We start from the raw sequence: 26,380 nt of genomic DNA on the forward strand, positions 1-26,380 counted from the left end.
GCCGTGGGCCCCGGGGCACGGGGTTGGGGGGTGGAGTGCTGAGCAGTGTCCGCAGGGCAGGTGTGTGGGTACTGAGGAGCCGCCGCTGTTGCAAGGGACCTGCTGGCGCTGGCGCCTCCCCTCCTCGCGCTGGACGCGGGTGGGGTGCGCTGCGGGCTGCTCCCCCTCAGGGTCTGCTTCGCTAAAAAGGCTGCCTTGGGGACAGGACCCCTGCTGATCGGACGGGGGGAGGCCCCAAGGACATGGGCCGCAGTAACACTCTGGCAGCCAGCCGTGGGTCCCCCCGTGCCACAGGTGTCTGTGTACCTGAACCAGGGCAGGACGGGACGGGGACACTGGGTGAGGCCCTGTTGACGGCTGGACGCGGGGTTACCTGTGTAAAATCTGTGTGGGGATCTGTCTGCCCTTCGTGAAGTCGGCTACTGACGCTGTGACCTCAGAGCTGCTCCACGCCCCTGCCCCCCGCCGCCTTTTAAAATAAGTTCAATCCTCTGGAAGGACCTCAGATTTTCCAGACCCAGTGAATCTTCGGGCGGTGCCAGACAGCGGAACCTTTGTGAGGACCCCAGGCAGTGCCTGGGCACTGGTGCCTGTGGTGGGTGGGACTGTGCCCCTGGTGCACCGTGGCCATAACCCTTTGTCTGGGACCAGGGCCTTCTCAGGTGCAGTCCAAGTTCAGGTGCCGTCCCGCTGGGTCCAGGTGGCTCCTGGGCCCGACGGCTGGCGTCCTTACAGAGGAGAAGCGGACGGGCCGGCAGAATGAGGGTCTGGGAGCCGTGGAGTCATCCTGTGCTGCCCTTCCCCGACCCGCCCAGGGGGTCTCCCTACCTGGGACAGCACCATGGTTTCCCAGAAGGCCGTGCTGTCTGCGCGGCCCCCAGCCTGCCCTGCTGTTCTCACCTGGGAACATCGGCTTGGGGGTGGTTTTCACCCCCTGGGGCCCACGGAGCAGAATCTGCGGTTTGGAACATCTGGGCCCAGCCCTGGCTGGTGCAGCTCAGTGGGTTGCGTGCAGGTCTGTGAACCAAAGGGTCGCCAGTTCGATTCCCAGTCAGGGTGCATGCCTGGGATACAGGCCAGGTTTCCAGCAGGGGGCGCACAAGAGGCAATCACACATCGATGTTTCTCTGTCTCTTTCTCCCTCTCTTACCCTCTGTCTAAAAGTAAATAAATAAAATATGTTAAAAAGAAAGACCAAGAACATGCAGGCCCAGAAATGGGGCTCCTGCCTCCGAGCCCAGCCCAGACCGAGCTGCCCCGCCTGCATCCTTCCCCTCCCCCTCCCCTCCCCCTCCCCCTCCCCCTCCCCCCTCATGGGAACAACTGGAGCTGGAACTCGGGTCTGTGGGAGGCCGCCAAGTCAGTGCCATCGAAGCCGGGACACAGGCCCGTTGTTCTGCTCGGTTTTGTTGATGCGGCTCGGAATAAATGGGGCATTCTGGGCGGCCCGCCCGGTCACACAGGGCCAGCTGTGAGCCGCTGGGTCCCGGGGCCGAGGGGACTGCGGGCCAGGCCCCCCGCAGCAGCAGCAGCCCCGGTTCTTGGCCTCCTGCCCCACTGCCCACCTGGCAAAGGGCCTCTCTGCTGGCCCCACGCCGTGGCGGGTCCCTGTCCTTCCTGCAGGCCAGCCAGGGTTTCCCGGATGTGCAGCCAGGCTGGCCGACAGGGCGCGTGGTGCCTGCGGACCCTCTCTGCAGACGCTGATTTTTACCACAAGACTGAGGACGTCTGGAACCACCCAGCGTCCCCTGGACCACGGCCGGCCCCGAGGGTGGACGGCGTGGCTCCGTCGAGAGCCTCCTCTGCTGAGGTCTGGCTGCAGACCCGAGTGGGGCATCTGACCAGGAGAGCTTCCCTGGGCGGGGGGGCAGGTGTCCGGGCCTCCCGTGTCCACAGCGCCATCCTGCAGGGGACAAAGCTGGAGGTGGCGGCACCTGGAGCCTTGGTCAAGCCCGGGGCTGTATCCCCCTGCTCCTGCCTTCCTCCCAGGCCCCACCCCCTCCTCCACCTGGCTGGCTCCGGCTGCTCCTGGCTCCGCCCCATGAAGTCAACCACACCTGCCGTGGTCCTCGGCTTGGGTCGTGTTTTAATCATGTCAGAACACGTATGTGTTGTTTACGTCACGGGGATTTTTTTTGTTGCTCTCCAGCCTCCTGTGGCTTTCCCGTAAACACATTCGCTGCGTCGCCATCCAGCGGGGAGGGAGGGCCCTTCTCGTGGAACCAGGCACCTCCGTCCGGCCTCTCCTGGGTGGACTCGTCCCGGGTGGTTTAGCCGCCCTGTGGACGGCGCCACTTCCCGCCAGATTCTCGGCGCCTGGTGCTGCACCACCTCCACCTGGGAGCCCTTGGCAGCCCCGATCTACCACCTGTCGGAACGGTGCCCGCGCTGGCCGGCCTCGAACCGGCGTCTTGGGACGTGGGACTGCGGGCCTCCTCCTCCTCCGAGCGGCTTCCTCCCGGACGGCTGGGCTGTCGTGTGGCTGGTTCGGCTCCGAAGCCGGTGCCTCCAGGTGCCTGTCGCAGCCCCGGCCCTGGCGAGCCTGCTGGACGGGGCCCTGACGGCGGGTGGAGGCCCCCTTTCCCTGACGCACAGACGCACGGAGGCCGGAGCGCGGCCCTGCCCTCTCCCGTGTGGAGTGCTCAGACCTCTTCACTGTCTCCCTGGTTCCCTAAAGGGTGGACACGGACACCAAAAAGGGGGTGGAGGGGCAATCCCCGGGGAGACTCAAATGGCCTTTAAATCCAAAGGGCAGCTCCCCGGGTGAGGCTGGTCTCTCTGGGGAAGAAATGTAAGCCCGGAGGGTCACCCGGTGGGCTACACAAACGTGAAACCTCTCACTGGAGGGGGGCTCCACCCGCAGGGCCCACCCCCCAGCTGCCACGGACGAGAATACGTCTACCAAGACACGACCTGCCTGGGGAGGAGAGGGGGCTGATCTCTCGGAGGAGAAGGGCCGGGAGCCTGCTCCTCAGGGGGCTCTCACGGGGCTCGGTGCGCACAGGAGCACAGGGGAAGCTCATCGGTCAGGGTCGGGCAGTGAGGCTCAGACGACAGACAACGTCCAGAGAACCACGAGGGCCTGTTCTGAGTCAGGGCCAGGGAGCTGAAGGGCCGTGAGACTCTGGGAAACACACTCATTTCGTGCTCGGACCCTTATCAGAACACTGAGGACATTCTTAGCAAAGCAGGCTTCCCAGGATTCTGTGCATTCTTCCTTAGGCCTGATCGCCCGGGGGGGACCCTTTCCAGCACAGGGCGGCCCCCACCCTCCCGCATTGTTTCAGGCTTAAGTCAGGCGGGGGAAGTAAGGCAGCCAAGAGATTAGGAGACTTCTCACAGACAGAATGAGGACTCAGGCTATGTCAAAGCTGAGGGGTGAGGGTCCATCACCCCCTTTCTCCATAGACCCCAAGTCCTTCCCGGAGGGCCCCTTGGTGACCGTGCCTGTCTTAGGTTGTCCCTCCCTTGAGGAATCTTACCCCTCATTGGCTAACCAGTGATCCTCCCGGGGCCAAGCAGGGTGAGGTGAAAGGGGGCAGAGGCGGCGCCCCTGCCAGGGAGATAAGCTTTGTCTCCTCAGTGGTTTATGGTCCTAAGGTATGTCACTCAGCCTCAGCCTCAGGGTGGTACAGCTCCTGAAACCAGGTGGGGCAGCTCCCAACATCTCACCACAGCGCTGCATGTGTGAAAATGATGTCATATTGACGGTCAGCTGTTAATTTTTGTAAAGATTTTTTTTTAAGATTTTATTTACTTATTTTTAGAGGGGGAAGGGAGGGAGATAGAGAGAGAGAGAGAGAGAGAGAGAGACATCAATGTGCAGTTGCTGGGGGTCATGGCCCGCAACCCAGGCATGTGCCCTGGCTGGGAATCGAACCTGGGACACTTTGGTTCCCAGCCCTCGCTCAATCCACTGAGCTACGCCAGCCAGGAATTTTTGTAAAGATTTTGGGAAAAGATTTCTAATTCCTGAAGGCTGCACCGGCTTTCACAATGGAAGACACCAAGTAAGGCCGGGAACCCCTTTCTCAGGCCACGCCTGGCCCCGTACCCACCCTGCGGGCCCCTCGGTGGCTCCCCGTGACTCTGGGGAAGGCCCAGAGTGTGGACAAGCATACGGGCACCACTGAGTGAGGGCTTGCCGCCCCACATTCACAGGGGCAACACGGGGGCCTCAGCTTTGGGGAAAAGAAGGAGCATTCTGCCCTGGCTGGCGTAGCTCAGTGGATTGAGCACCGGGCTACGAACCAAAGTGTCGCAGGTTCGATTCCCAGCCAGGGCACATGCCTGGGTTGCAGGCCATGACCCCCAGCAACCGCACATTGATGTTTCTCTCTCTCTCTCTCTCCCTTCCCTCTCTAAAAAACAAACAAACAAATAAAAATCTTTTTAAAAATTAGCCTATTAAATATAAAACAATTATTTATTTTTAGAAAAAGGGGAAGGGAGGAAGAGAAGGAGAGAAACATCCATGTGTGGTTGCCTCTCCTGCGCCCCCAACTGGGGACCACAACCCAGGCACGTGCCCTGACTGGGAATCAAACTGGTGACCTCTGGGTTCACAGGCCAGTGCTCAATCCACAGAGCCTCGCCAGCCAGGGGAATGCATTATCATTATTAATTGTCTGACAGTCCTGGGCTGCGGGACTATGAGGAAACTGAGGCAGGGAGCAAGGTGGGGCCCAGACCCAGACCAAGGTGGCCTCTGGGTTATCTATCAGTGACCCGTGGAGCCCTGGTGTGGGCAGCGAGCCCCCACCGCCATAGACGTGGTCACTTATTCCACACCACGGCTGATACCCCAGGGCGGGTGACCTCCACTCTGCACCCGAGGGTTCAGTGACCGGCCGGGTGTCCGCTGGGCCTTCCCCCTGCGGTCCAGCGGCTCTGCGAGGTGGTGGACTCCTTCCCAGGTTCTGGGCACAGGGTTGGGGGACCTGCGCGCATCCCCCCCTCGGCTGCCCAGGGCTTCGGGGTCCACTCAGCGGCGCGTGGGCGGCCGGGGAGACCCAGGTGGTGACCTGGCAGGGCGGACTGGGTGCTGCGGCGTCTGCACGCGCCGGCAGGAGACGCCCTGCGGGCCGTGTTGGGGGGGAGGGGCGACACCCGGCGGGGAAATTCCGGCCACACCCGCGCGCGGATTCCTGGGTCGGGACCCGGGCGCAGGAAACGAAACCCTGCGGGGCGGGAGTGACAGGCGCGTGGGCTGCCGGGCAGCGCGGTCGCGGGGCGTGGTGCCGGCCCGCGGTAAAGGGTGCGGGTCACATGGGTGCCAGGATGCCCTACAGGTCGCGGGCGCGGGGTGCGGCGCTGGGGGTCAGGGCGGTGGCGCCTGCATCCAGATGCCAAGTCCGGCCCCCGTCCCCTCCGGGCCGACTCTTCCGGCGGCGCCGGTTTCGGTTTCGCCAGCGAGTCCCCCGGTCAGCCCCGCCTGCGGGTGTTGCGCGTTCTGGGCGCCCCGGCAACCCTCCCAGAGGCCCAGCCGCAGGCGCGGGGGACCCCGGGCCTGGAAGCATGAGTTTGGACCCCGGGAAAGGGCCTCTGCTGGGCGGGCGGTGGACTGGGGCGGCCAGACCCGGGCTGTGCCCCCTCCCCCCGCCGGGGATCCTGCCCTTCCACTGATGGCAACGGCGGGGAAGTGTGGTTTCCGAAACGTGCCCTGTCTTTATTTCGCGGCGGCTTTGAGGAGCACGGCATTCCCGCCCACATCACCCCACTGCCCAGAGCACAGGGTCCCCTGGCCGTCCAGGGCCGCCCCAGGTCAGGGGTGACGGCCAGGCTGGCGTCTGTTTCGTGGCGGCCCCGGGAGCCACAAGGCCGGTGCAGAAGGAGGGTGTGTCAGGGTGGCAGGGGCCGCCGGCCAGGATCCCCGCAGTCCCCACCCCCCATCCAGCCCGGTCGCCCTCCTACCCGGACCCAGTCCCGGCTGGTGGTGGGGGATGGGCTTTGCGATTTGGCAGGTTCAGCGGTTGAAATAAAGGGAGGGGAAAAGTCTGGAAGCTGAGTGGACTGGGAAGCGTATTTCTGCCCTCAGGCCCCAGGGTAGCCTCTGGCCCCCCACTGGCGAGACAGGCACCCTCGCGGGGCTCACCGAGCCCTGCTGTGGGGGAGAAAGGCCTCGGAGAGAAGGGAGACAACTGAGGGGAGGAGCGAGACCCGGCTGCGCAGGCCGGCAGCACCCCCACCGCCCAGGTGCTGCCCAGGTGCTGCCCAGGTGCTGCCCCGGGGGCCTGGCTGCCGTGGGGACCAGCGAGCCGGAGGCTGGGGCCCGGCTGTGGTGGGAGGAGGCAGGGGGGAACGGCGCACCCCATGTCTGGGCTCTGGCCCTGCCCTGCCACCCGGGAGGTCCCCGAGCCCAGGGCAGCAGGCGGGCAGCCCTGCCACAGACCAGGGAGAAGGGGGCTGAGGCGGCACTCAGGGAGAACCGAGCCCAAGGGTGCCCTGGCTCAGGAGCCGGCTCGGCCGCCCCGCTGGCAGAGTTCTTGGGTCCGCAGCCAGCGGGAAAGGGCGGCAGCTGGGCAGGCGGGTCTCTGTGCTCCAGGAGCTGAGGCACCCAACCCCACGCCCACCTTGGACGCGCTGAGTGCCCCCTGGGATCCTTGGTCTTGGCGTGGTCAGGCGCGACCCTGACCTTGGTCTGATGCTGTTCTGTGGGGCCAGACGGTCAGTGACAGGAGGAGCAGCTTCCTAGATGGCAGCCCCAGCCCATTAGCGGGGACTCTAAGCCGGGGGGCGGGGGGGGGGGACCCCACAGCCCAGCGCTGCCCCCTGCGGGTGGTCCCTGGTGGGGGGCGGGCTCTCACTCAGCCAGCCTGTCTGCTGGCTGTGAGTGCACCTGTCCTGCAGGGCTCACCGGGTCCCCCACCTGCGAGCTCCTTGCCCAAGGCGCCCATGTCTTATCTCGGGGTTCCAGGCGAGCCGTGCCTCTGGCTTCCTGCCACCCCGTGCCAGCCCTCAGTCACCCTGGCCTGCGGGCTCAGCTGGGTGGGGACAGTTTGGGGCTCACTGATGGGCAGAGAGCTCAGGAGGCCGGGAGTGGGGGGCCGTGGGGGGGCCAGGGCCAGGCCGCAGAAAGGGCAGTGGGCGCTGAAGGGCTGGGGCTGGGGGTGAAACCAGAAAAGACCCCAGCGTCCGGGCTGCCCGTCACCCCCAAACCCAGCGAGCAGGGACAGGGACTGAATCTCTGGGCACCGTATGCGAATGGCCGGCGGTCTGGGGAGATGGCGGGTCCGCACCCTCACGGACCATCTTCCCTTTTCTTTCCAGGCCCAGGTCTCCACAGCAGGGAGTAAACCAGGTGCGGGGAGGGGGTTTGAAATCCAGGGAGGGTCAGGTGAGAGAGACCGCAGCACTCCTGTCCTGGGCGGTTGGCGGTCCCAGGGGCAGGTGGTCGTCTGCCCCCCTACCCCCAACACAAAGGCCCGGATGCCCCTCCTTGTCCCCAGGTGCTGTCTTTAGCAGCCTGGGGAGGAGGCCGGCTGTCTTCCCGGGAGCCAGGGCGGGCCTTGTCTGTCTGCAGTTTCTGGAACAAAAGCTTGAACATCACTTCCTAGGCTTCTAACTATTTGCCTTAAACTGAAATATTCCAAGTCTTCAGTCCCCTACCAGCGGGGCGGGAGGGACTTGGAGGAGGGACTTGGGACGAGGCGGGGCCGCGAGCGGCGGGGGCGGGGCCGCGAGCGGCGGGGGCGGGGCTTGCGCCGGGCACCGAGGGAGGCAGAGCCTTCCGAGCGGCGGTATTTTCGCTTTCCAGAAAATGAAACTGAAGCGGGACGGTGGTCACATGACCGGGGGCTCCGAATAAAGGCGGCCGCTTCCTCCGGAGTTTCGCTCCCAGACCCGCGGCGGCCGCAGACCGCGCGCCCCGCGCACCCCGGAGGAGGCATGGCGTGCCCTTCCTGCGGGCACGTCCCCGGAGAGGACGCTGCCAAGTTCTGCAGCCAGTGTGGACAGCGGCTGCCCGGGGCCGTCCCCGCGCCAGGTGAGGCCCGGGGGGGGGGCGCGTGGGGACCGTGGGTGGGCGGTCCGCTCATCGTCCTGCTTCCCGGGACGAGGAGACGGGGCCCGGCAGGCGGCCCGGCCGCAGAGCCGGGTCTCCCGGGGCTGAAGGGCTCCCTCCATCAGCCCTTCCCTCGGAACAGCTCTGCCGGGTCCTTGGCCGGAGGCACCTGTCACTTTTTTAGAAATTTCTGGTTTGTTTCTTGGAGAGCATTGGAGGTTCTCCTTCTTCCTTGGCGATGGGAAGTGTGGGCTGAGCCCAGTGCGGGGGGGTTCCGAGGGCCCAGCATGGGAGCGGGACCCCATGCACGGGGTGGGGGGCGGTGGCGAGGGGCCCCGCAGCCTGCACGGGCCCCTCCCTGGGGAGGGTGGCGGTGGGGGCCGTGCTGGTTGGTCCCCGAGGCCCCTGGCAACCGGATGTTACTCCGCCCTCGGGCTGTGGTTCTTCGATCTCTCGCGCGGGCTCTCCTGTGGACACCCCCCCTCGCTCTGTGCTCTCACAAACCGCGCAGGCCCTGACAGCACCCAGGTCAGCCTTTGGTCCTGGACCTGTGTGCCCCCTCAGCCCCAGCCACTGTGACCTCCCCCCTCAAGGGTGTCTGGCCGGCCTCTGGGGTTCCCGTTTCTGAAGCCCAGCTCCTCTCTCCCCCAGACCTGCCTGCACCAGCCTGCCCGCCTGCCTGCCCTGACCCGGGCGGCTCCTCCCTGCAGCACCTGGGGCCCAGCCCCCTGCTCGACCTCCACCCCTCCCCTCCCTCAGCCCCTACACCCTGTTCCCTGGACACTCTGCCAGCCCAGCCGCAGGGGCAGAGCCCACCCAGGAAGTTGCCCCCCCACCGGCTCTCAGTGGAAGCTGCAGCAAGTCCCGCACCCACGGATGCCCTCTGACCTCCCTCCTGCTGCGCTTCCCCCGGCCCCACGGCCCCTGTCCTTCCTGGGACACCCTGTCCTCTGCGGCCCCCTCCCCGCCCTCTCCCTCCAGCCTTTGCTCAGCTGGCTGCCCGTCCTTGAGGCCCACCCTGACTGCCCCCCTAAAAACTGGCCCCTGCCTCCAGTCGCACTTCATCTGTTTCTCTGGCTTCAGGGGAGACCTTGGTCTCTTGCTCGCTGCTTCGCCCAGGTCCCTCACGCAGATGAAACCGGAGAAGACGCCGGCGTCCGGGCTGCCCGTCACCCCCAAACCCAATAAGCAATGACAGCAATTGAATCTCTGTGGGTGCTGTGTGCGGAGGCCGGTGGTCTGGGTAGATGGCCGGCGGTCTGGGGAGATGGCGGGTTTGCACCCTAACGGACCATCTTCCCTTTTCTTCCCAGGCCCAGGTTTCCACAGCAGGGAGCAAACAAGGTGCGGGGAGGGGGTTTGAGATTCAGGGAGAATTAGGTGAGAGAGACCGCAGCTCTCCTGTCCGGGGTGGTTAGCGGTTCCAGGGTTCCCAGGGGCAGGTGGTCGTCTGCCCCCCACCCCTAACACAAAGGCCCGGATGCCCCCCCTTGTCCCCAGGTGGCTGTCTTTAGCAGTGCTCCAGCAGGCCGGCCGTTTTCCCTGGAGCCAGGGCGGGCCTTGTCTGTCTGCAGTTTCTGGAACAAAAGCTTGAACATATAGATTACTTGCTTGGCTTAAAACTTTTTACCTGAAACTAAACTTTTCCAACACTCGAGTCCCCTATCACAGTGACCGCACACAGTAGGTGCTCAATAAATATTTGCTGAATGATTCAAAGCAGGTCCGCCGGAAGATGTGCCGCTGTGTGCGTGCGTGCATGTGTGTGCGTGTGTGTGCGTGTGTGTGCGTGTGTGTGCGTGTGTGTGCGTGCGTGTGTGTGTGTGTGTGCGTGTGTGCGCGTGTGTGTGCAGAGTGGCTGGCAGGCCTCCCTGCTCGTTGCCCCGGGTAACCGCCAGGATGCGCCCCCAGGGGCTGGGGGGGGCGCCAGGCCCTGTGTCTCTCCACTTCTGCTGCGTTGGTGCTGAGTGCTGGGGTTGCGGGCACGGAGCCCGGGCTGGAGCCGCAGGAGGGGCAGGGCTGTATGTGGCGGGTTGTGTTGGGTGGGTTTGCTTCTGCCACTAACCCACTCGGAGGAGCACCGGCTGGCGGTGGGCCCTGAGGGCTCCAGAGGGGTCGGGGAGCCTCGTGTGCCCGTGGACTCAGGGTCACGCCACTGTCACGCCGCTGGGGCCCAGGCTGGGCGGTCCGGCCCTGCTGGCCTGGCCTGTGGTTGGGGCGCAGGGGCCAGGAAGGTGTCATGCATGGTCCTCGGGGGTTAAAATTGAGTGGCCGGGTGAACCCGGGCGGTCCTTGGCTGGACGCTGAGAAGGCGTTTTGGGGGGGCAAACGGAGGACCTGAGGGGCTTCATCTGAGTCTGGGGTCCTGCAGAGCGGCCCCAGGACCCACCCCAGTGTTTGGGAAACACTGCCCGCTCTCTGAGGGACCCGGGAGAGCCCACTCCCCCCCCCCCACTGCCCCGCCGTGCTGTGCCAGGGGCTCCCAGCAGAGGAGCAGGAGGCCGAGTCGGAGAGCAAGCGTCACAAAACGCCCTGATGTGTTCCAGGGCTTACGGTCGGCCTCCCAGGGCCTGCCTCCCCCGTGGGCGGGCGGGCAGGCGGGCAGGCGGGTGGGAGACATTTTCATCTTCCCTTCTAGGTCCATCAGCTGGTTTAGTAATCGAATTAACATAGGACCGATTAAGGAGAGGGAAAAACCATGTTCCACTTTGTACCTACGAGGGTCTGTGAGACCGGGCGGCCCGGCGAGGCCCAGGCAGCCCCCCTGAGCTGCAGAGGGGGGCCGGGGCCGGGGCTTCGGAGCGCACGCAGGGCACTCACCGGGATGCTGGACAGACAGAGGTGGGCGGTAAGCAGGCGCCCGCTGGGCCCTGCCGAGACTGTGGGGCCCGGACAGGATGGGGCTGAGCTCAGCAGCACAGACCCCCTTCCCCCCCCCCCCCCCCCCCGCCACCTCCCACACCTTAAATGCCTGGGCCGAGGGTGCTGGGCTGGGCCAGCCCTCTGCCGGGGTGCCTGTAGGCAGTTAAGGGGGAGGTAAAAGGCGCCCCCTGAGTCTTTTGTTTCTGAAAAGTAGTCAGCCCAACATAATCCTCACGACAGAGACGGTGTGGGGCGGTGGCCGTCTGAGGCCAGGTCGGAGGCCACCCCAGGGCCAGCGGCCCTCGGCAGGGCGCGGTCCCCGCAGTGCAGGCTGCCCGCAGCTCCCTGCTCGGTGCACAGGGGGCGGGGCCGCGGTCCTTTGGGCCGGGTGAGTGACCAGGAGTGTCCTCTCTCCCGCAGTTGGGGGTGGCAGGCACCGGTCCTGTCGGCCGGTGGGGGCGCCCCGTGGGAGCAGACACCTGCCCGGTTCTCCTGGCTGGCCCCCAGCACCACACACTGCGTCCCCCAGGGCCCGGGTCAGTGGGTGCGCCCCCAGGAACCCCCGGACTTCCTGTCTGCTGCTGCTTGTCTGCCTCCTCGCGCCCGGCCTGTGCCTGTCTGCAGGAATGGAAACCGAAACCGCCCGGATGCTGCGGTGCAGCGGGCTGAGTGCCAGCCTGAGAACCCCCGGGTCGCCGCGGGTGCCTGGTGAGGGGCGTGCGAGAGGCCACCAACCACACCCTGGGGTTTTTCTCCCTCTCTCCTTCCCTTCCCCGCTCTCTAAAAATTAAAAAAAAATCTTAAAAAAAGTAAAAGTGAAACCAAGATGCCTGGTGGTTTGGCTGGAGCTCTGGCGTTGGGGGGCGCTCCTCCTCCCCTGCTCTGGGGTGCTGCAGGCAGTGGGGGGCCTGCCAGGACCCCTGGGTCTGGGGGCAATGGGGGTGCACTAATAAAGGGGTGCAAGGGGCTTGTGCAGACAGTTCCAGAGGCACCAGGACAAGGGGGAGGTGTAACAGGGTGCAGCCGGGGGCCCCCAGATAGGGATTTGTAACGGGGTCCAGACTCAGGGTGTCCAGGAAATATTAAAACAATATAGGATGTCCTCCCCTTCCCCAGAGGTGTGAGCTGGGGATGGGACACACGGAGCAGGGCCATTGAGAGCTGCTCCTCCGAGCAACGGGTGTGCACGGAAGCTCAGGCGCGGCCATTGAACGTGCCTGTGACTTTGGGCCGGTTTCTAAGTTAAACAGCCGGGGCCGTGCTCGGAGCCGGGAGATGGGGGTGACTTCCACCCACGATGGGACTGGGAGGCAGCCCCCCCTGGTTACAGAGCCGACCCTGAGAGCTCGGAGATGACTGGCTCCACGCCGCGGGGCCACGCCTGCCCGGACTTACTGGGGCAGCCCAAAAGAGCTGGAAAAATACGGGAATGCCGCCAGGTGCAGCCGACCGTGGGCGGGGTGGGAAATGGGGCTGCCCGGGGAGACCGGTGCTGGGATTTAAGCTCAGGCGTGGCGGCCGCGCAAGGCTGGGGCTGTGTGGCTTCGGGGGCTCCTCTTGTCTGAGAGTTTGGAAGCAGGGGAGGCCTTGCAGGGGAGGAAGGGGGTGAAGGACTCTTGCTGGCGGGCCCCGAGGAGGTGCCACGAGGTTCCGGGTTGAGAACTGGGGATGCAGGCGGCGACACGGCTGATGGTGCTGGGACTCTCGGGGGGTGGGGAGGCTCCCCACCGAGCACGTGTCCGTGGGAAGAATCGGGGGCTGCCTGAGCCACGGACTTCTGTTTCCTTTCCCGAGTTATGGTACCCCGGCCCGGGCACCTCGGGGAAGGAGGGACTGTGTGCGTTTGTGGGTGTTTTAAGGGACTTTGGGATTTTAATGAAAACATTAAGTCATCTCTCTTATGTCTGTATAACTTTTGAATAACGAATTCCTTCCCTTTTTAGCAACCTCTGGCATTGAGAGCTGTAATTCCCTGGGGGTGGGCAAGGGGTTGAACCACCCGGAGGGTCAGCATTTGAGGGGTGGGGTAAGGAGCCCCTCCCCACCCCAAGTCCCCACTGCCCCAGGCAGAGCCCCGGGGACTCAGGTGGGACGTCCAGGTGGGACCTTCAGTGCTGGGAAGTTATGGGGTTTTGGGGGGTGAAGTAGTTCCATGGGCAACAGATTTTTTAAAATGTTTTATTGATTATGCTATTACAGTTGTCCCATTTCCCCCCTTCACTCCCCTCCACCCTGCACACCCTCTCCCACCCACATCCCCCCCTTTAGTTCATGTCCATGGGTCATAATCTCTTTAGCTTCTACTTTTCTCATACTATTCTTGCCTTTCCCCTGTCTGTCTTCTACCCACCGTCTATGCTACTTATTCTCTGTACCTTTCCCCCCCCCTCTCCCCCTCCCACTCCCTTGTTGCTAACCTTCCATGTGACCTCCATTTCTGTGGTTCTGTTCCTGTTCTAGTTGTTTGCTTAGTTTGTTTTTGTTTTTGTTTTAGGTGTGGTTGTTTATAATTATGAGTTTGCTGTCATTTTACTGTACTTGCTTTTTAACTTCTTTTTCTGAGATAAGTCCCTTTAACATTTCATAAAATAAGGGCTTGGTGATGATGAACTCCTTTAACTTGACCTTATCTGAAGAAGCACTTTAGCTGCCCTTCCATTCTCAATGAAAGCTTTGCTGGATAGAGTCATCTTGGATGGAGGTCCTTGCCTTTCATGACTTGGAATACTTCTCTCCAGCCCCTTCTTGTCTGCAAGGTCTCTTTTGAGAAATCAGCTGACAGTCTGATGGGAACTCCTTTGTAGGTAACTGTCTCCTTTTCTTTTGCTGCTTCTAGGATTCTCTCCTTCATTTTTACCTCGGCTAATGTAATTATGATGCGTCTCGGTGTGTTTCTTCTTGGGTCCAACTTCTTTGGGGCTCTCTGAGCTTCCTGCACTTCCTGGAAGTCTATGTCCTTTGCCAGAATGGGGAAGTTCTCCTTTATTATTTGTTCAAATAACTTTTCCACTTGTTGCTCTTCCTCTTCCCCTTCTGGTACCCCTATAATTCAGATGTTGGAACATTTAAAGATGTCCTGGAGGTCTCTAAGCCTCTCCTCATTTTTTTAAATTCTGGTTTCTTCATTCTGTTCTGGTTGGTTGTTTCTTTCTTCCTTCTGGTCCACTCCATTGATTTGAGTCCTGGTTTTCTTCCCTTCACTGTTGGTTCCCTGTACATTTTCCTTCATTTCTCTTATCGTAGCCTTCATTTTTTCATGTAATTTGCAACCAAAATCAACCAATTCTGTGAGCATCCTGATCACCAGTGTTTTGAACTGTGCATCTGATAGGGTGGCTATCTCTTTGTCACTTAGAAGTATTTGCTGTGGTGCTTTGATCTGTTCTTCCGTTTGGACCTTTTTTGCGGGTGGGGGGTCTGGTTGTGCCTGTTACGTATGAGGGGGCGGAGCCTTAGGTGTTTACCTGGGCGGGGCAACTCGGTCGCTGGGTTGTGACGCTGTGTGTGGGGGCGGGGTCCGAGAGGGAACGATGGTGCTTGCTCCTCTGTCGGATTTCAGTTCCTTCCGCTGCCGCTTCCCCCGAGCAACCTGGGCCTTTCTGGTGCTGACTCCCGGGTGGGTGGGCTTGTGCACGTTCTAGGACCCCGTGGGTCTCTCCAGCGCACTCTCCTGTGAGGCTGGGAGTCTCTCCTGCCCCTCAACCCCCACAGGTGTTTTCAGTCAGTGCCCCGAGGCTCTGTTTCCCGGTGCTGGGACCCTGGGTTGCTCGGTCTGTCTCATTGCCCGATGTCGCCTGGTTTATCTGCTCGGGAATGTGGCCCCGACAGCCAGACGCCTTGTGCGCAGTGCCTCGCCTCCCAGTCTCGGCCTCGCTGGGTCTGCCAGCCGCCTGTGCCCCCGGGATGCCTTATGTGCCCGGGACGCGTTACACATCTGGTGCCACCACTTTTTGTGCTGCGACCCCTCTCTGCCCGGCCGCCTGGCTCCGCCCCTCCTACCGGCCTGGATGAATGAATGTGTCTATTTTAACTCCTTGGTTGTCTGACTTCCACGTAGTTCAATTTTCTGTCGGACCTGGTTGTTATCTTGTTTCTAAATTGTTGTTGACCTCATGTTGGTTGTGCGAGGAGACACAGTGTGTCTACCTATGCCTCCATCTTGGCCGGAAGTCTGCAACTTTTTTTTTTTTTGCATTTTTTAAAAAAAGATTTTATGTATTTATTTTTAGACAGAGGGGAAGGGAGGGAGAGAGGGAGAGAAACATCCGTGTGTGGTAGCCTCTCAGATGCCCCCCACTGGGGATCTGGCCTGAAGCCCAGGCATGTGCCCCAACTGGGAATCAAACCGGTGACCCTTTGGTGTGCAGGCTGGTGCTCAGTTCACTGAGCCACGCCAGCCAGGGCCCAGGCAATGCATTAAAAATTGTTTTCTGTATTTTCCACGTGTCCTTGAGACATTGTAGGAGGCCAGGTTGGAGGGGTCGGTGGGAGCGGTGGGGGCTGGGGAGGGAGCTGACTGCTCTGCCCAGAAGCTGGGGGGACTCCAGGGCTTCCCGGGGGGGGGGGGGGGGGGGCGTGCGCCTGCTGTCCTGGGGTGTGGCATCTGCTGCGGGGCGGAGGCTGTTCCCTCCGCTCTTCTAGGTTCCCTGGCTGAGCTAACAAGTAAATCAACAGCAGATCAGACTCACAGAACTGATGCAGAGAGCTCTGAGTAACTCCCTGGGGGCGAGTAGGAGGGGCCGTGGGAGGAGTTTGCCAGGCAACGGTAAGCAGCCTGGGACGGGATTGGCTGAGAAGCCGGATGCCTCCAGAGTGCAGGGAATTATGGGGGAGAAGATTTGAAATTAAAAAGGCGTTCTTGCGCTCTGGGGTCACGGGATGGTTACTGGCTCTCTCTCCTTCCTGGAGGATGCCTGGGCGACCGAGCTGCAGCTGCCCGTGCCTCTCCCAACGGGCCGCATTTTGGGTGGGAAGGCACCCCGGGTGCAGCCTGGGATGGGGCCGGCCTGGCAGGGAGTGGCAGGGCCATTCTCCTTTGGGTGCTCTAGAGGGGACGGGCTCTGAGGCAGAAGCCAGCCATTCTCCCAGAATCGGGTAGCTTTAGTGTCTCACGTTGTCTTAGTCTGTGAAGTCAGCAACCACTAGTGGCGGGGGGGGGGGGGGGGGGGGGGGGGGGGGGGGGGGGGGGGGCGGAGGGGAGGAATGCTAGAAGAGCCCAGGTGGTGCAGGTTAGCCCTGACCCACAGGCTGACGTGACTAACGCTGGGGCTTGCGAGGCTGAGTGCCGGGCCCTGCGTGGAGACTCCTTTCCTCCACGGCCAAAGCTGGGCGCCTGGGCTGTTGTTGCCAAGGGGGGTGGCGGGTGGTGGGTGGCAGGCGGTGGGACCCCCAGTGCTGTTCGGTAACAGAACAAAACCATGTGATGACTCCCGCGGCCCCTGCACACCTGGGTGAGGCCCAGGAAGGCCGAGTCTCCTCCCAAACGGCAGAAGCTGCCCCCCCCCCTCGAGACAAAACCAGAAGGGGTGTGTGTGTGTGTGTGTGTGTGTGTGTGGCGGGGGTGGCGGGGGTTCCAGTGACCTGCAGTCTCCAGGGCAACGTGGTCAGTCAATCAGTCTCAGTCGGGGGAGGCGGTCAGTCGGGGGAGGCGTAGCCTTGGGCTGGACCCGCAGTCCCTCCCCCTCCTGGGGCTGGGAGGGGCCCTTACAAATGGAGATTTCCCTCTCAGATGCAAATGTCTCTCCAGAATGGCCCGGCTTCCCCCCCTCTCCCTGTGCTTTCCTAAAAGTGACCCTCGGAAAACGATATCCCAGAGGGTGACGATTTCTGCTTCCCTCCCTGTCTTTGTAGGGTCTGAGAACAACCCCACGGAGACCTCGGCCCCCGAGGGGGAGATGGAGCGTGGACAGGAGCTGAAGGAGGAAGGCGGCCCCACGGAGACCTCGGCCCCCGAGGGGGAGATGGAGCGTGGACAGGAGCTGAAGGAGGAAGGCGGCCCCACGGAGACCTCGGTCCCGGAGGGGGAGATGGAGCTTGGACAGGAGCTGAAGGAGGAAGGCGGCCCCACCGAGACCTCAGCCCCCGAGGGGGAGATGGAGCGTGGACAGGAGCTGAAGGAGGAAGGCGGCCCCACCGAGACCTCGGTGACCTTGGTCCCGGAGGGGGAGATGGAGCTTGGACAGGAGCTGAAGGAGGAAGGCGGCCCCACGGAGACCTCGGTGACCTCGGTCCCCGAAGGGGAGATGGAGCTTGGACAGGAGCTGAAGGAGGAAGGCGGCCCCTTCCCGTCGCTGGGCTCCGGAGACGGGCAGGAGAGTCTGGCTGAGTCCGGCTTGTGGACCACCCAGAAAGTAAGTGCCGCCCCACCTGGCGCCCCCCTGGTTCTGCCCGCCTGCCGTCCCCCACGGGCCTGGCTGGCTGTCCCCCAGTCTCCCAGCAGCTGTGGCTAGGCAGGTCCGGGCGCCGCTTCTGCCCATGGGTGTCCCCCCCACCATGGTCTGGTCCCCTCTGAATTGACCGTGCCCCAGGCTCTGGGGGCAAGGCGGGAGCTCACAGCGGCCAGGCCCCCAGGGCAGTCCCTGGGGCCGGTTCAGACAGGGTGGGGGCGGGGCCCTGCCCAAGTGCACCCTGCAGGCGGAGGGCAGCTCTCCCGCAGGACTGGGGAGGGGGCCGCCTTCTCTCAGTGGGTGTCCGGCTTGGGGCAGCTGTCCTGTCTGGTCCTCAGATGGTTCCAGCAGTGGCCGGGCTGGGGCGGGACAGGCTGCCGGTTGCAGTGTTGGGGTCCAGTGTGTGTGTGTGTGTGTGTGTGTGTGTATGTGGGTGTGCGTTGGGGTGTGTGTGTGGGGGGGCGTGTGCGAGCGTGCGTCTTCCCCTGGGAGAGGAGCCCACCCAGAGCGGAAGCCCAGCCCGTGGGATGCTGGGAGTCTGGGTGGACTGAAATGGGAATCGGGGCGAGGTGGGGCGGGGTGTTGTTTTTCGGACGGAGTCAGCCGAGGCTCCTTTGGAAGAGGTGACGGTGGAGGATGGCCCGGACGACAGTGTGGAAGGAAAGCGGGAGTGGGGCCTGGCTGTCCCCAAGTCACAGCCATGGAAACGGGGCGCATGGGGGTGAGGGTGGGCCCGCACGGACGAGCTGGGGGTGGCCGGGTGTGCGAGACACGGCGGGGGGGCGGGGAGGGAGAAAACACGAAGGAACACGAGCAGGCCTGGCCCCAGAAGGCCCGGAAAGACCCGAACAGCGCGCAGAGTGTGATGGGCAGGGAGGCGGGCGGGCGGGCCTCGGGGGGCAGACACTCGGGGACCCGCTGGCTTTCCCACGAGCAGGCGGTCTCGGCAGAGAGCGCGTGGCCCCCGAGTGTCAGAAGCGCTTGGGAGTCCAGTCGACCGTGGTGGCCAGCCCGAGAGGGGGCAGCCCCCAGAGGGGGAGTGCTGGCGGCTGGCAAACACGCCGGCAGATGCTGACACCTGCGCGGTGTTGCCTGGACCTTTGTGTCAAACCCTGGGTTCGGGGGGCGGCAGTGGGGCAGGCAGTGATGCGGGTGGTGCTGGGGGCGACCCAGGGACCACCCAGCCAGCAGGTGCCCTCCCACCCGCTCCCAGCTTCTCCAGTTCGGTGGGAAGGAAAGGGCCTGGGCGCGGGCGCAGTCTCGGCCACGGTCTCCTGAGCCGCAGCGTCTTTTCGGCAGAATCTCTCGCCAGAGATTGAAGGGAGGGGGCGTTCTTGCCATGGGATGAGGGAAGACCCTGGGAAAGGCTTCTCAAAGGTGCCCTCTGCCTGTGGGGGCAGGGGTCGTGGAGGGAAGGGGGCTCTGAGGGCCGGCCCTCCAGGGAGTCCCTGGAAGGCAGGAGGGAAATGGAGAGAGATGGTTGGGGCCCTGGACTGTTGCCCCCGGTTTCCAGGCCCTGAGCGGCCGCCCCAGGTTGGGGCTCTGGGGCTCTGGGCGTCAGCCTCCGGCCGGCGGTGCACCCTCGTGTGCAGCCTGGTTCCTGGGTTTGCAGAGCAGAGCCGTCTGTTCTGACCCGCCCGGGGTTCCTCTGGGCACTGCGCTTGGGGCTCCTCCGTGAGGGTGCAGGGCGGAGAGCACCTGGGGGCCGCTGGAGTTGGAGGAGGAAGAGGAAGCTGCTGCCCGAGGGGTTTGGGGGCGGGACAGGTCCCTTTGGGACAAAGGGCCCCGGGGGCAGCCTGGGCTGAGAAGCCGGCTCCCACAGATAATGGGCCCCCTCCCGGAGAAAGCCCCAGGAATGCCCGGCCCCGCCCCCCCCCCCCCCGCCCCCCGCAGCTGGCGGAGGGGGTGCAGTCACGGCTTGGTGGGTCTCCTGGGGTGACGAAAATGTTGGGACCAGATAGAGTGCGGTCGCAGGACTCCATGATTGCACCAAGTGCCACTGAAGAGGGCACTTTTTATTTTTATTTTTTATATATTTTAAGATTTCATTCATTTTTAGAGAGAAGGGAAGGGAGGGAGAAAGAGAGCGAGAGAAACATCAGTGTGTGGTTGCCTCTCATGTGCCCCCAACTGGGGACCTCCAAGGCAACCCAGGCGTGTGCCCTGGCTGGGAATTGAACCGGCGACCCTTGGGTTCGCAGGCTGGTGCTCTGTCCACTGAGCCACACCAGCCGGGGTGAGGAGTGCACTTTAATACAGTTAGCTTTACATCCTGTGCATTTTCACCTCAATATTAGAAAAAGATATAGTATTGTCACAGGAGGGAATTTAAAAAAAAATGACTAACTGTACCCAGAAGGGGAGCTGGGTGCGGGGCACCGATGCACTCTGGTGGGCTCGTCTCCGGTGATTCGCTCGAGGGGGCTTTTGTGACCATTCCCAGCCCCTGGCGTGACCCTCCGTGACCCTCCTGACCGGGAAGTGAGTGTGGGGTATTGAGGCCCGGCCGCGATGCCGTGACCTGTGATGCTGTGACCGGGGGAGGGACCGGCTCCCCAGCCGCGAGCACGGGCCACGCTGCCTGGAGCCGTGGGGCGTGTGCAGGGTGTGGCAGTTCTCGGGGCTGGTGGGCCCCACCCTCCACCTGTCACCTGGGCTGCTGTCCCGCCTGCCTCTCCTTCGGGGGCCCTTGGGTGCTGACTGACTGGGGGCCTTTGCTGGTTCTGCTTCCTCCCCAGCGGCTGATGGATTTGCTCAAGGGCTTAGCACAGACTTTGAGGAGTTCCTTCAAAGACACGCAGTAAACACCTGCTGTCTTAACTCAGGGCGAGGCAGGCTTGGCAAAAGCAAGGCTCACAGCAGCCCAGGTCCGGTGCGGGCCTGGCCCCCCGCGGGAAAGCCGACCGTGGGCCCGGCTCCTGTGTGCCGCCTGGCGCCCGTCCATTTCCCGAGTCAGGGCCACCGCCGCGCTGCCTGGCCGGCACCGGCTCTGGGCCGCCCGAGGCGCCCCGTGCACCGGCGTGTCCGCCGCTGCCCTGGCTCTCCCTGACGTGCCCGGCGGCCCGGTCCTCCCAGGAGCGTCTGCACAGCCACATGCTGGTGGGGAGCACTAGCCCCGGGGGCGGGGGCGGGGGCGGAGCTTGCTGGCCTGGCGGCGCTCCCCACACCCAGGTTTGGTCTGCTCGTCTGCCCTCTTGCAGGAGCGTTTTCAGGGGTCCCCTCCCTGGGGGGCCCTCTGCTGCTGCGCTGGACGGCGGGGAGCTGGCGGGGCCTGCGTGAGGGGTCCCCGAGGGTCCTGCGACGGGGGGTGGGGTGGGGGGGGGACCTCTGCCCCGCCTGCGGCGTCTGAACGAAGGGGTCCTGTTTCAACAGGGACCTGCGCGCGAGGTTTGTGTAGACGCGGCCGCCCGCTCCGCCGGGGAGCCGGAGGCGGCTCACTGCCCTCCCTGCAAACGAAGAAAGGAGGACGCAGCCCCGCCTGAGGTGCTGGCGGCCGCCGGGCTCTCCGCAGACCCCCAGCAGGTAGTTTGCGTAGTCAGTGGGGGCGGCGCTCCGCCTGGCCCCGCCCCGCCCCGCTTGGCCCCGCCCCTGCACGCCACTCCGGCGCCCCTCCCGGGCTGGGCTGCGCCTTCGCGTTCCGCCGTTCCACCCACCGTTCCACGCTCCTCGTAACAGACGCCGAGCCGCTAACATTACGTTTCAGCTTCTGTGGTGTGTGCCCCTCCCCGCATCCTTCGGGCCACCCTGTCGTTTCCGGTGGCGGCACCTCCTTTGAGCTGTGGGTGCTCTTCAGGGCAGAGGGCAGGGGCCAGAGCCCTCCGAGACGCCTGTGCCCCCACCAGCGCCTGAGCGTCTGGGCCGGGCTGTGCACACCCGTGGGGCGGCGCGTGCAGCTGAGCTGGGTGCCCCGGGGTTCTGGGAGTCCAGCCCCCGCGCGGGTTCACTGTCTGTGGTGTTGGGGCCACCGCGGGGCTCCCCGGGGACCTCAGAAATGGCACTAGCCGAAACGTGGAGTGAAAGTGCATTTGCTTATGAGGGAAAGCCTCCCGGATGCGAGGGGTTTTGTTTTTATTCAAAGCGGGTTTGGGCCCTGGCTGGTGTGGCTGCGTGGACCGAGCGCCGGCCTGAGGATGGAAAGGTCTCGGGTTCGATTCCTGGTCAGGGAGCACAGCTGGGTTCCTGGCCAGGTCCCAGGTGGGGGCGCGTGAGAGGCAACTGATCCATGCACCCCTCACACGTGGCTGTTTCTCTCCCTCTCTTTCTCCCTCCCTTCTCCTCTCTCTAAAAGTAAAATCTTAAAATAAGAAAGAAAGCAGGATTGGGCCGGAGGCTGCTGCCCAGGGGTGAAACCCACTGTCTGCTGGTGGCAGTGGCAGGGGGTGGTCTGGGGTCGGCCGCCTGCTGTGCCGTTGCCCCCAGCTGGTGTCTTCCAGGAACAGGTCGCCATCCTGTATTCACTCACCCACTCTCTGCAGCTTTTACACAGCTGCCCTCGCAGGACCACCAGGTCTTGAAGGGTGTCCTGCCCTCCAGGTGGGGCGTGTCCCTGCCCTCGGGGTCCTCACGGGCTGACTCAGGCCCTGAGGCCCCTCAGGGCCAAGTCTGTCTGAGAGAACCCGATGTCTGATTCAGTCAAAGCTATTAGAATAATGTCGGTTACCCCGACCTGCTTTGGGCTCCTGTGTGCGTTGGAAGCCACCTACCGTGAGGTTTGATTACTTTAACCACTAGAAATCGTTCGCTTGCAAATAACTGAGAATTGAGCTCTGATTAGTTAATGTGCATACAGCTGAGAAATCCTCAGGTAGACGGCTGCAGGCAAGGCTTGATCTGGGCGTGAGCTGATGGTCCCCAAGCCCAGGTGTCTCTGCCCAGCCTTCCCGATGTCAGCTTCTCCTCAGCACTGTCTGCAGCCCTCTGGACCCTCCCACTGTGTGTGGTAACGTGGCGCCCACAGTTGTCCACTCCCCACTGCGGTGTCCAGGGGACGGGAAAGTACCTCCCTCCGTGACTCTTAGAGAACACTGAGGAAGCCTCTCTTTACCAGGGGAGGCTTTCCTCAAATCTCATTGGCTCCGATTGGGTCATGTGCCCATCCCTGAGCCAATCACTGTGGCCAGGATGGTAGGGTGACCATGGACCACGGCAAAGGAGCAGAGCAGGGCAGCCCTGGGCGCAGCGGCCCCTGCTGTGTGTGGGCACCAAGGGCGCCTTGCCTGTGCTGGGGCGCATGTGCCAGGCATCGCTCGAAGGTGCTTGGTGTCCTGTGCCCGGCCCAGTCCTGTTAGTGGCCTGCCGATGTCGGGATGCCTGCTGTGCCCATTTCTCAGATGGGGAGACGGAGGCACGCTGCGGCCCAGCAGCCGGAGCCTGGTTCCCTGGGTCAGGGTGGCGTGTGTGGGGTCCACGGGTCCGCTGCTCTCTCGGGTCCGGTCCAGACCCCCTTCCCCGGTTGCGTCTTCAAAGGCACAGCTGGTGTGGACAGAGGTGCCTCCCCTTCCGGACACGCCGTCTCGGTTCTGCCAAAGAGAAACTGAGGCTTAGACAGGCGGCTCGGGCACCGGGCCCTCTGGCGGTCCCCGTGGGCCGGAAGGAGGCGTTGGGTCAGGCGCCAGGTGGGGAGGGGACACCTCTTGGCCCCATCGCCACCCCCCCCAACTCAGCCCGACTCAGCCCGACACTCCCTGTCAGTGCAGGGCGGCCGCACACCTGGCGGTTTGGGCGGGCCCCTCGCTTTTGCCCGGCCCCCCCGCCGGCCCCCCCGCCCACTGGCCGTGCTGTCTGGGGTGTCTGCTGGGCAAATGCAGCCCCTGCAGTAGGTGCCTCTCCAGGGCCCCCAGCAGCCCCCCACACTCTGGACTCCCCACCCGGTGCTTGCTTCAGTGCGTGAGCCCGGCCTCCTGCCACTGGGCTGGGACTCTGTGTGGGGCAGGGAACCGCAGGCTCTCTGCTTAGCTGGGTGGGAAGAGCCCATCCTCCTCACAAAACCACCAGGACCCCCGGGAGACTCAGCCAGTTCGCCTGGTCCTCGTTCTCCGTGAGCGCGGGCGGAGCCGGGTCGCTTAGCTGCAGCGCTGAGCGAGTGCACGGCGGGGCGGAGCCTGCTGCTGTGCTGCTGCTGGACCGCGTGTGGTGTGTACTGCCGTGTGCAGCATGTACAGCCGTGCACAGCATGTACAGCCATGTGCAGCGTGTACTGCCATGTGCTGTGTGCACAGCCATGTGCAGCGTGTACAGCCATGGGGAGCGTATACTGCCACGTGTACCATGTAGTCATGTACAGCATGTAAAGCCGTGTACAGCCATGTACAGCTGTGTGCAGGTTTAGGATTGGCCGCTGCGGGCTTCAGGGCGTAGCTGTCAGGTGCCTGGGCCCAGGCTGACGGGGCAGGTGGACAGCGACCCGGAGTGTGAGAGGCGCCAAGAGCGGTGGAGGGGCGTGGGCTCTGGGTCACTCGGGTTATGTGCCAAAGATAGCTCCTGGCCGGTTGTCTGTCCTCTTTAGCCGTTTGTCAGCCCTGGGGAGGCGGTGCTTCCAGGGTCAGCAAGGCCCCCAAATGACGAGCATCATAAACATAGAAAATAAGGCAGAGGCTTAGTGCCTGGGGCCCGGGCAGGAGGGGGGCGGGGCGGGCTGCGGTGCGGTGAGCGAGCCGGATCCCTGGCTTCTGTTCTGGGCGAGCGAGGAGGCTGCGAGTCGGCCCGAGCCCTCGTGCGGCACCGGACCGGGCAGTCTGCGGGATTCCCTGGCGTTAGTGTCTTTTAGACTCAGCCTGGGCCATCTCCTCCAGGAAGCCTTCCAGGCTAGGGCCTGCCTCTGGTTTCCCAGTGTCCCCACGTGCCCTCAGTAGCAGCCCTTCCCGTGCACCAAACCACCTGGTTTCAGTCGCCCCCGCACGGTGACCGGCCTTGTGGGGGGGCAACATGTCTCGACCGCTCGCCCCAGTTCCTAGCGCAGCGCTGCAGAACCCTGGGGTGGCCCGCGCTGCTCAGTAGGGACTGGTCTCGGGCGACCTCGCACCCCGAGGGGTCCTGGGAAGGGCTGGTGGCCGCGGGGCCCCTGCACGCAGTGGTTCTCAGCCACAGTGAATGGAGGGGCTGGGCCCCGGCCCCCTGAGCGCAGATCAGAGCTGGGGGGCCAGGGCTGGGCTGCCAGGCACCGGCCCCACTGTTAGACTGGCCGCACCGCCTCAGTGACGCACAGTCTCCGGGCCCCCACTCACGCCGAGTGCCCGCCTGCGCGTGGGTGAGTGACAGCTGGAGACCTGGACGCCCCGTGCAGGAGGCACGACCGCCCTCAAGCCTCCCTTCTCCAAGATGTTGGCGGGTGTCTGTCCTCAGGCCCGGAAGTCGTCCTCCGGGGCGGCCGGGCGGTCGGGCAGCCAGGCGGCCGTGCACGACGCTCGTCCCCGTGGGCAGAGCTGGTGGAGGCTGGTCAGGAAACCCAGGAGCGGAGAAGGGCGCAGCTGCCCCGCTCCACGCCCAGACGCAGCCCGCGCTCTGCTGGGCCCTGTCCCTGATGACGGCGCCCAGGGCGGGCGGCGAGGCCGGAGTCCGCACCCGCCTTCCGGCGGGTTTCGGTCGCCCGCACCCACGAACGGATCAGTCCTCACTCCAGGGCGTTGTCCCCGTGGCGTCCTCGCACGGTCCTGCTGCCCCTGCCTCTCACGGGCACCGTTTCCGATTCCAAAGTCGAGAGCCGCCGCCCTTGGGTGAGGGTCTCCTGAGGCGTGTGCCCGCCTGCCCCCGCCGTCTCGTCCTCTCCTCCGGTTCAACCGAGTGGGCGGCATGCCCGCGGCGTCCTCGTCCCCGCGCACCGCCCGTGCCTTCCGCGTCTCAGCTTCACTCTTTCTGAGATGAGGGGCGGCGGGTGCCGCCGAGCTCGGCGTCCTCGCGCCACGGGAAGGAAACGGCGGGAGAGCACTGGTGAGGACCGGGTCCGCCTGAGGAGTGACTCTGGCTCTGTCTCTGTCTCCGTCTAGAGCAAGAGCAAGAGCAAGAGCAGACGAGAAAGGAGGAAGAGCCAGAGCGCCTCCGCTTCGGTGGAGCCGGAGTCCTCGTCCCTCTGCCCCTCCCTGCCCTGCAGTCTGGATCCCCCGGCACCCCCTGCGTCCCAGGACGCGGCCCTGCCCCCACGCCCCGGCCAGCCGTGCGGGCCCCCGGGCGAGGGCTCGGGCGCAGGTGCCACGCCTGGCGGTCGCGGGGGGTCCCTGCCCGGCCGGGCTGCAGGCGTTGCGGAGGCAGACACGGGAGGCGAGTCTCCAGGCAGCGCGGCCCCCCAGGGTCCGACTGGCCGAGGTGCCCTTCCAGAAGGGAAGGGCCGGGAGGGGGCCGGCCCCACCCCCGCCCCCGCGGCCAGTGAGGGCGGTCCCGGGAAGGAAGCTGCCGCCCAGGAGCTCCCACCGCCGCCGCCTGAGACAGACGGCGCCCACCCTGAGCCCGGGAGAGAACCGCCGGCCACCACGGGGCAGCGGGCTGCGGCCCCCGCCTCTGGGGTGAGTCGTGTGGGGCTGCCCGCCCAGTCCTGGACGCCCTGCTGCGCGGCGTGGCTGTGCCGGCACCGGCCCGTCTGGGGAGGGAGTGTGTGCTTCGGGACTCGCTCCCGGGAGCGGGGCTGCGGGAGGGGCTGCGGACCCTCCTGTCGCCAAGTCACAGTGTCCCTGTTTGTTTTGTCCCCTGGGCCCTGATGTTTGGGGGGGTTTATTTTTTAAAAGGTTTTGTTTGTTTATTTAAGGGAGGGGGAAAGGGAGGGGGAAAACATCAATGGGCTGCCTCTTGTACGCACCCCGACCTGGGGCTGACCCACCCCCGAGGCCTGCACCCCGACCGGGAATCGAACCGGAGAGGCTCCACTCTGCGGGGCGGCGCCCGCCCCATGAAGCCACACCGGTCAGGGCTTGGGGTCTTTATTTCTTCCAGGCTACGGCAGCCACAGCCAAGACGGGCGATCCAGGGAAGGGGGCCAAGGAGGAAGTTCAAAATGAGACTCCGAAATCGAAACAGCCGCCCGCCAGCATCCCTGCCCCCCGAGAGCACCAGCAGGTACAGTGTCCCGTCCCGCGGTGGGGGGCGGGGGGCGTCCCCACACCTGCCGTCGGTCCCGGGGTCGGCTCCTCTGGGCCCCGCTCCT

General features: G+C 64.4%; 1 protein-coding gene across 1 annotated transcript in view; it reads left to right on the forward strand.

The window, feature by feature from the left end:
* Window positions 1–7,742: 7,742 nt before the first annotated feature.
* RNF213 (ring finger protein 213) overlaps window positions 7,743–26,380 on the forward strand; it is an 82,500-nt gene continuing 63,862 nt past the window's right edge. Inside the window, exons 1-5 of the mRNA XM_036009083.1 lie at window positions 7,743–7,984; window positions 16,715–17,214; window positions 20,623–20,772; window positions 25,368–25,745; window positions 26,170–26,292. Of these exons, the coding sequence (XP_035864976.1) occupies window positions 7,888–7,984; window positions 16,715–17,214; window positions 20,623–20,772; window positions 25,368–25,745; window positions 26,170–26,292 (1,248 nt within the window). The 5' untranslated portion in view covers window positions 7,743–7,887. The remainder of the gene's footprint in view (window positions 7,985–16,714; window positions 17,215–20,622; window positions 20,773–25,367; window positions 25,746–26,169; window positions 26,293–26,380) is intronic.

The sequence above is a fragment of the Phyllostomus discolor genome, chromosome 8, assembly GCF_004126475.2.
Source record: "Phyllostomus discolor isolate MPI-MPIP mPhyDis1 chromosome 8, mPhyDis1.pri.v3, whole genome shotgun sequence".
NCBI lineage: Eukaryota > Metazoa > Chordata > Mammalia > Chiroptera > Phyllostomidae > Phyllostomus > Phyllostomus discolor.